The 9,656-nt window shown below is 53.8% G+C and overlaps 1 protein-coding gene across 1 annotated transcript; it reads left to right on the top strand.

The window, feature by feature from the left end:
- Positions 1 to 6,052: 6,052 nt before the first annotated feature.
- On the top strand, positions 6,053 to 7,877 carry MIND_01339000 (uncharacterized protein; the record flags this gene model as incomplete). The annotated part of the gene is made up of 2 exons (XM_037369835.1): positions 6,053 to 6,352; positions 6,408 to 7,877. The coding sequence occupies 2 exons, from the start codon at positions 6,053 to 6,055 to the stop codon at positions 7,875 to 7,877; spliced, it is 1,770 nt and encodes a 589-aa protein (XP_037213831.1).
- Between the last annotated feature and the right edge of the window lie 1,779 nt (positions 7,878 to 9,656).

Raw genomic sequence — 9,656 nt, 5'->3', positions numbered from 1 at the left:
GCCGCGTTTCCGATCGCCGTTGAAGGTGAACGGGGGGTTTGGTCACAAGACCAATTTTGAGGCGAGGTTGATATCGCCAAAAAGGGCTTCGGAGTTGCCCTGGACCGGAGTCGGAGTCGGAATCGACGTCTCCGGCGATGGTGTTTGGGGTCCGCCAGCATTATTAGCGGCGGCAGCGGCAGCGGAAGCCTGGTTGGTGAGTAAAGCAAGGGCCTCAGTTAGGCTATCGATTTTTGCCTCGAGTGAGTCCAGCCGGGCGTCTGCGGTAGGAGTGACTCCGGACGGCATGACGGGTGCGGGGACCACAGGAGTAGAGGAGGAGGGGACAAGTGGCAGGGGTGGTGACGAGGGCAGGACGGACTCGTACTCCAAGCCTGAGTCAGCGCCGAACCTGGCAATCTTGTCCGGTTGATCCCGTAGAGAGTTTCTTCTGCTGTAAGGGCAACCCTGGAGGCCTGAGATCAAGGTCCTAGCAGGGGAGGATCCAAAGCGTGAACATTGGTAAGCGAATACAAATGAAGCTGACCTAGCAGGGGAGGATCCAAAGAGAAGAAACTCTAAGGGTCCGCCTGCTAGGTAGCTGACTATATACTGCTTGTCCGTAGCTGCCGCTGTCGGGCACAGAAGGCTTGGGCGGCGTCGCAGGCGAGGTCCCAGGGCGACCGTCGGGAGGGCGTTGACGGATCGGTGATTGTGCGGCCGAGATGGAGGGCCGGACCGGAGTCGGAACCGGAATCGGACGTGTCTCCGGGCCGAAAGGGAGGTTCCCCTGACACAAGGATCCATGCAATCAAGGAGTTGGCCAAACTTGAGCTACCCTCATTATGTTATCTCCAGCTCTCTAAATACTACACTGTCACTTGCTGGGTGCCTGATACTGTCTGCAACATCATATCAGCACCTTTTAGCTCTCTTGAACCCAAAAATATCTATTAAATTGGGGTAGATCTTTGTATTCTTCTCACAGGCAAAGAACACCTTAAGCAAGAGACTAGGCAGACAGCACAGGTTCCACCTTCAATGTCAGAGGAAGCTGACTGGTATTGTGATGAAAAAAGGCATAATATACACTCCAGCATAGAGCATCATTCGTTTTCCTTAGAGGTTTGTTTCTTTTTCAGCTTGCAACATTCTTTCTTTAATTTATGAACTTCCTGGCAGAGCTTGTGATTACAACAGAGCAGAACATCATAAGCAGTTGCTGGTGATTATTTAGTCAAGTGCAGTTACAAGTACTGTTTAGGGTGCAGTTTTTAAATATTTGAGTATTTAAAAACGGTTTATAATTTTCAGTGTCCCAAACTGGTGTTTATAAACTGGTTTATAAACCAGGCAACTAAACATGTGATATTTTTGATGGCATGATATAAATTTTTCCAGCCTTACATTCTAGCTGAAAGGGTTGCCTTTATACCTCTTTTCTCTCAGTAACCTGTGGTACAGGTGATAATTTACTATATATAATGTACAGGACTCATAATTAATAATGTTGATCAGCTAGCAGTAGTTGGATCACTTAAGTCATGTGACTAGCCTGGTTTATGAACCAGAGACCCAGTGAAATCTTTCTAAACCGGTGTTTATAAACACTGGTTTATAAACCGGTTTGTAAACCGGATCAAAAAACTGCACCCTACTACTTACCCTTATCTCTGTGTCGCATAGTTTAGGAGGTCAAGGTGCTTACACAAGACACATATCACCATGTGCACCTAGATGACTTGGCTTCCAATATTCAATAATGTGCTATGTAACATGTTACCAGTAGTATTACCTATATAAGGCTTGCCTACTTCATGCTGTACCATGTTCCCAGTGGCTAGATGGGCTGCTGTTAAGTTTTGACTCATCAATGGTACTTGTGTATTCTAGCTATTAGGCTAGTTGTAGTAAACACTGGGGGTTTAGCTATTCTGAACCCTTTATATACTACAGGACAGTATCTAAAATATTCTACAAATATCTATAATGTATCTATAATATTTTACTGATGCACTTCAGGCTCACATAATTAACAGCTGCTATATCAGATACTATGTCGCAACCTGTAACTTATGCTGCTGCACAAAGACCCTCCAAAGGTTGCTGCAGAGGAAGTTACACCCAATCAAAGTCCCCCCTAAATGCTGACTGTCATGGTGGACTTCATCATCAAGCTCCCTAAAGCCTATGCGTACGATGCGTGCTCACTTCACCAAGTACCTTACGGTGATATACACAGTCTGAGGTGCCTGCCTATACTATCTGAATGTCTAGAGTTACTATGGAACCTTCAAGAAGTACATTTCAGACTGTGGTTCACAGTTCATTGCTAACTTCATGCCTAAACTCTGGTCTCTGATTGGTGTCAAGCCCACTACCTCAATGGCTTACCACCTGCAGGCTAATAGACAAACTAAATGTGTTAACTAGAAGCTTAAGCAGTACACCTGTTGAGGATGTAGGCGGAAGAAGAGGCGCAGAGGAGCAGGAGGATAGAAGAAGAGTATGAATTTACTACTGCTATTACATTGGTTTATATAGTAGGTAGATTTGTTCTAGCAATTTCTAGCAATAGTGAGCAAGATGAATAAGTAGAAACAGAAAGAAACTCGGGGAAGGTCCGGAGCGGCCGGGCTGAATAAGCGCCGGCCGGCGATGCCATTCCCAACACTCCCCCTCAAGCGCGAGTCCCATCGAGGCGGCGGCGTGACGTCGAGACGGGTCGCGATTGAAAGGTGGTGATGGAGAAGAGTTGAGTCCGTGAGTAGGGGGGCATATGGTGGAGATAACAACTGAATCTTCATTTAGAAGACTGTGTTGCCCGATGGAGTCGCCGGTGAGTGCGTATGTCTGTGTGCTTGACGCGGGCTTGCCGGATGGAAGGAAAAACTCCCCCTGGAGTGAAGTTGGGGGTGTCCGTGGCCTTGGTGCGGTCGCAGACGATGCGAGCGCGGTACGGCTGTTGCGCTCGTTGCGGTCTTTCTCGGCCTGAGTAAATGTGATGCCGCGGCGGGTGTCGTTGCAATCTGGCTTGATGTGGCCGTGGCGGCCGCATCCGAAGCAAGTGACGTTGGGATTGAATGGCTTATGGGGCGGCTTGTTCGAGGTATTGCGGGCGGCTAACGCGACCTCATCAGAGTTCGGCTTAGCAGTGCGGCGGCGGTTCTGTTCGAGGATGCGGGCAATAAGTTTGGTGGACGACGTGAGAGCGGCGGTGTCGATCCCGGAGATGAAGGTGTCCCAGGAGTCTGGTAGCGAGGTAAGCAGTGTGATGGAGAACTTGTTGTCGGTGAGTTGTGAGTTTTGGCCAGCAAGGCGTGTGCGGAGGTTAGTAAGCTTGCGTATGTGTTCCTCGATGCTGCCGCCTTCCGGGGCATGAGAGGCGGAACAGCTGGCGGCGAAGAAGTACAATGGCGATGACGCCTTTTGGCTGGTAGGTGTCAGCGAGGGTTTGCCAAGCTTCGGCAGCGGTGGTAGCGGCAGTGACGTAGACGAGCGGAGAGTCGTCGGTGATCCGGAGACGGATTTGGGACAGGGCCTTGCGGTCCTTGACGTCCCAGGCAGTGATGGCGGAGGCAGTAGTGCCTTGGGGGTCGACAACAGCTCCTTTGTCATCGAGTTTGTGTTCGGGGCGGAGCGCGGTGCCCAGGGCATGCTCAAGATAGCCAAAGTCGGTGAGTATGTCCGTCATCTTGACGGCCCATGTGGCGTAGTTGTCCTCACCAGTCAGGTGATGGATGCGGTAAGCGGAAGCGGCTTCGGAGGCAGACATGGCGGAGAAGCAGTGTGGTGGTTAGCGGCAGGTAGCGGGTGCGCGGCAAGCGGTGCGCGAGATAAGCAAGTAGTGTGGCAGTGGCGCGGTAAGCGTGCGCGGCAGTAGGCAATCAGTGGCGGTGCGCGGTAAGCGTGCGGGCGGCGAGTAGCGTGGCAGGTGTGCGGCAATGCACGGCAGTGGTAAAGCAGTAGTAGTAGGTTGTGCGGCAGTGCACGGCAGTAGTTAGACAGTAGGCGGTTGCGCAGCAGGCGTGCGCGGTAGTAGATTCCTTGGCGTGCGAATAGATCGCGGTAGTGGCAGATGTGTGATAGAAGCAAGATTCCGGCGGCGTGTGATACTCGGGCAATTCAGTTATGGCCGGGGCCCATAACCTGTTGAGGATGTAGGCGGAAGAAGAGGCGCAGAGGAGCAGGAGGATAGAAGAAGAGTATGAATTTACTACTGCTATTACATTGGTTTATATAGTAGGTAGATTTGTTCTAGCAATTTCTAGCAATAGTGAGCAAGATGAATAAGTAGAAACAGAAAGAAACTCGGGGAAGGTCCGGAGCGGCCGGGCTGAATAAGCGCCGGCCGGCGATGCCATTCCCAACAACACCTAAATCTAAAAAAACTACAAACAAGATACCTGGGATGAGCTTATCCCTGCCGCTGAGTACACCTATAACAACCACATTTATTCTCCACTTAACAGGTATCCTTTATTCCAGACACCAGTCGGCTTCCCAAAATCGGTTTCGAACCAGGCGTCCACTTTGAGTTGGAGTTAGTAGGTTTGTGATTGGATAGCAAACAGTGTCTTTGAAGCAAGGGCCGTGCTTATCAAAGCCAAGAACAAGTATAAACAGTACTATAATTAGAAGCGTTCAGACACCCCAAAAATCTAAGTTAGTAATAAGGTTTAGCTTGACACCTCTAACATTAGAACAACCCAGCCCTCTGAGGAGTTCTCCCACAAGTGCCTCGGGCTGTTTAAGGCACTTGCAGAGGTTAGCAAGGTCTAGAACTGTTAAGTACAGAAGGCTTGGGTAGCGCTGCAGGCTAGGTCCTAGGGTGCGGGCTTTAGTAGGGGTTAGCTCGGAATTGGAATTAGACCGGAATGGTCTCCAGGGGGCTGAAAGGGATGTCCGCCTGACATAGCTACAAGGGCCTACTCTGTATATCATACCTACTCTCTTCTGAATTAACCCCCACCCCACTCAACACCATTACTACCAATACCTTCTCCATACTATTCACCATCAACCCCATTATTACCACACTCACATGTATACTTCTTTTATCTACCTTTGTCATTTCTCACATTTGCTTAGTGATGGCTAGGTTTGGTAGTTCGAACCCAAACTTAACTTCAGCCAAAACCATTTCTAAACCAAAAAGAGGGTTGGGTTCAGCCTTTTTTGACCAGAAAAGGCCAAGCCAGTCAAAAAAGGCCAAGCTTTGCCATTGCGCAATCAGTGGTGATGATGTCATTGACAGAGCCACCTGTGGAGCCACTCTAGGGCATTGGAGCCACCCAACATGCAACAGCAAAATGCCACTGCTGTCCAAAGGCTAGTGCAAACTTGCTAGTATCCAGATAAGCTGCAATATAGTGTCTGCAACCCTCAACATAATAATGCTCCATTCTGTGTGTCAGCTTCAATTTTCAAATCATATTACTACATCAAATCATATTTATAAGTGTTTGTTCTTACAAGGAGCCACAGTCTTTGAACATGAATTTCTCATGTAAAAAGTGACAGATTGGCACTGCTCAGAATTATATCCAATTTCTTTTCCCTGATAGGAAGTAACCCAATATCATAACAATGGGCGCGGCCAAACATCCGATATTATAATGTCAATGCGGAAAAATCGATTTACGATATGTTGTCGGGTCGGATCGCGGGAGATTGCGGGGCCCGGCAAATTAGAATCGGGTCGGGTCTTTTTGAATTTGATCAGCGATTGACAGGTGCCACGCCTCGTTTTCTCCCACACGCCCTTCTCCTCTTACTTTCACCCACCTCGTTCCGCCTCGCCGGCCCCGCGCGCGCGCCACGCCACTCGACGACGACAAACATCCGACAAACGACGAAGCGGATTCACCGGATCCCTCTCTCACAGACGGCATGTGGGCCGACGACGCCGACGACAACGACGCTCACGCGCTCGAGGACTCGCCCTCGCCCTCTGCGCTAGGGTCCACCGCAGCTCCCTTACCACTACCCCTCCCAGTTCCCACCGGCCACCGCTCGCGCCTTGGCCAACTTCTCCCCCTTCCTCCGCGCCAACGTGGTCCCTCCGTTAGCAATGGCTGCATCTGCTAACCCCGCGCGGCAGCTGGCGCACTACAACGCACGAATAGCGGCATGCGAAGCGGAGCTAGATGGCCTCAGACGACAGCGGGCTGTGGTCCGGACCGAGGCGGCCGCGATCGCCAGTGCGTTTGCCCCAATCAGACGACTGCCGGTGGAGTTGTTGTGTGAAGTGTTCGACTTGTGTGCGCCATCGGGTCTCGTCCCCGTGAGGAAGCAGGGCGTTCCGGACACGGGGAGCCCTCAGCAGGAGCTGGAGAGATTGCGGAAGCCGTGGCTGGTGACACTCAGCCAGGTGAGTTGACTGATTCCTATTACGGAGGTTTTCGTTGCTCAGTGAACTTACATAGGTCTCCTGCCACTGGCGCCGCCTCATACACGGCACACCGAAACTTTGGGCGCACATCGCGATCGAGACGGGCACGTGGGGCAGCTGTGGCGTCCGGCCTACAGTACTCTTGGCCCTCCTCGACACGTGCCTTACGCACAGCACGGGTGCGCCGCTGACGCTCCGCGTGATCACCGAATCCGACGACCGATACGCCTCCGACGTTTTTGCTCGGCTTGTGCCTCACTCGGCGCGTTGGCGCGAGGCCGACATTCGCATCGATCGAAATCTGTTGCATTTGCTCGGGCCTGTGCGCGGAAATCTACCCCTCCTCGAGAAGCTCGGCCTGCACACGCGTGCAGAGACAGTATCCATGTTCGCAGAGGCCCCGCGGCTGCGTGAGGTCATCTTCTGGGGACCGAGCACGTGCTTGCTCACGGTCCCGTGGTCACGCGTGGATGTGTTCCGTGCATGCGGCGGCCCGATGGAGACGCGGACAGCGCTGTCGTTCATGGGTGCCCTGCCATCCGGCGCGTCAGCGTACTTCTACATCAACGCACAGCGCATGCCTCCGCCGAATGTACCACTTCCGCACGTGCGTAGCGTCGTACGACGGTTCGGGATCGATGTGGGGTGCTGCTTTGATCCGCCAGTAAGCGGCGCGGCGGTACGACGTTTGTGGGACGGCGTGACGTTCACGGGGCTGTACCACCTCCATTTGAAAGCAAGACGAACGCATCCGGCGCCGATGTGGCACCACACGTCGTTTATGGCGATGGCGGAGCGGTCTGGGTTCGCCCGGACGCTCGTGTCGCTCACATTGCGGACATTCGTTGGCGAGCGTGAGCTAGGAGAGGTTCTCGCGCCGCTTAAAGCCCTCGAGAAGCTGGACCTGACAGATGTGGTGATTGAGGGGAAGAGGATCGTCATAACAGACGGCGTCCTGAGGCTGTTGGCGGTCGCGAAAGGTGTGCTCATACTTCCGCGCCTACAGAGGCTGTATCTGCGCACATTGCTGGGGTTTGACGAGCACGTGTTCGTGCGCTTCGTGGAGAGCCGGGTGGACAAAGGGCTTACATTTCTCGGCGTGTTCTGGGTTCCGCGGCCGGCAGCGGTGGCCGGGGACGAGATATTGACGGATGAGGAAGAGGAGAGCGGCGCCGAGCAAGAGGAGGAGGAGTCTGAGTCTGACTCAGAGGACGGGGCGGAAGGCTCCGGTAATGACAGTAGCGAGGAAGACGACGAGGAGAGCGACAGCAATAGCGAGGGCGAGGGTGAAAACCTGTACGCCGTCCCCGCTGCGGCGAGCAGTGCGACGAGCCTACTGCCCGTGTCCGCGCGCACGGTTGCGCGAGGTCACCGGACACCCCAACGAACGAAGAAATGGCCGACAGCGGGGCTGAGCGATGCACTCGTACGTCGCATGCAAGGCCTCGCCGAGAAGGGTTTGAGATTTCGCGACGGGGTGTTAAGTCCGGGAGAGTATAGCTAGAGTTTATAATGAAATGTTTGGTGTGACATATATTGTTATGGTAATATCTTGGGAGGGCATGTAGCATCAAGTAGCCAGGTAACTTAAATTGGTTTTTAGCATAGATTCCTTGAGACATTTGCTTCTGTAAGGGCAACCCTGGGGACTCCAACGAAAGCCTAGCAGGAGAGGATCCAAAGCGTGAATAGAAGCTACGGAAATACACGGAGGGACCGACCTAGCAGGGGAGGATCCAAAGAGAAGAAACTCTAAGGGTCCGCCTGCTAGGGCGCCAACTATATACTGGTCGTCCGTAACTGCCGACGTAGAGCGCAGAAGTCCTGAGCGGCGTTGCAGGCTCTGTCCCAAGGTGATCGTTGGGAGGGTCTTGACGGATCGGTGATTGTGCGGGCGAAGGAGGCCGTGGGCGATGGTTGGGGTGGGTCGGAGCGTCCGAGGGGGCGCCGGTTGGATGTGCCTCGGATGCGCTCGGACGGTCCAAAGGAGGCCGAAGCAGGGGTTCCCCTGACAGCTTCTGTGCAAGAACTACATTTTGGGGAGAGAAGTTGCATCTCTGGTGACTTCAAGTTGCAGGGAAGTTTTTTTCAGTTTTTCCTGGTGCTTGCAACCACTTTAACAGTCAGAATATGGGTGTAAGGGCAACCCCGGAGGCCTGAGATCAAGGTCCTAGCAGGGGAGGATCCAAAGCGTGAACATTGGTAAGCGAATACAAATGAAGCTGACCTAGCAGGGGAGGATCCAAAGAGAAGAAACTCTAAGGGTCCGCCTGCTAGGTAGCTGACTATATACTGCTTGTCTGTAGCTGCCGCTGTCGGGCACAGAAGGCTTGGGCGGCGTCGCAGGCGAGGTCCCAGGGCGACCGTCGGGAGGGCGTTGACGGATCGGTGATTGTGCGGGCGAGATGGAGGGCCGGACCGGAGTCGGAACCGGAGTCGGACCGGAATCGGGCGCGTCTCCGGGCCGAAAGGGAGGTTCCCCTGACATCACCCCCCTTTGAATGCGGCGTCCCGACGCATAGACCGGAACGGAATCGAGTCGAAGGTCGCGGAGGCGATGTGTCGTGGGCTTGCCAGGGTACTTACGATAGAACTCCGCAATCTTCTCTGGGGCGAAGACGCGGTCGAAGCGGACCCATTGGTCATGCGATGCGTCGTAGCCTTTCCATCTGACAAAGTAGTTCAGCCGTTTATACCTCACCCTTGCGTCCAGGATTTCCTCTACTTCCCACTCCGGGACTCCGTCCTCGAGGTCCGGAGGGGGCTGGTCGTAGCCGGGGCGTCCGTCGAAGGGGGTCGTCCTGGGCGAGCTCGAGCTTGACGACGGGGAAGACCGGGTGGAGCTTTGAGTAGCGCGGAGGGAGGTCGAGCTTGTAGGCACCTTTGCTGATCTCCGCGACTATCTTGAACGGTCCGAGGCGGCGATGGGAGAACTTTTCCGAGGGGCGAGTCGTCCTGATGTCAGAGGCATCCAGCCAAACACGGTCGCCAACCTTAAACTCCGGAGACGGAGTCCGTCTCCGGTCGTAGTAGCGCTTGTACTCCTCTTTGGCCTTAGTGAGCGCGGCCTTGGCTTCAGCAACACCAGTGGCGATCCGGTCGCGGAACTCGTTCACTGACTCCATGGCGGAACGGACTCCGGGTTCGAAGCCCATGCGCGGGAGCCGTCCCGTGTCCGTCATGAAGGGGACCTGCTGCGTGGAGGAGTGAACGTGGTTGTTGTAGGCGAACTCCGGGCCGGAATCAGCTCATCCCAGTCGTCCTGCTGGTAGTTGGTGAAGAT

This window comes from Mycena indigotica, assembly GCF_014461135.1.
Source record: "Mycena indigotica strain 171206Taipei chromosome Unknown Mind.scaff0015, whole genome shotgun sequence".
Lineage (NCBI taxonomy): Eukaryota > Fungi > Basidiomycota > Agaricomycetes > Agaricales > Mycenaceae > Mycena > Mycena indigotica.
The sequence above is the reverse complement of the archived record's forward strand: the minus strand, read 5'-3'. Positions and strand labels throughout refer to the sequence as shown.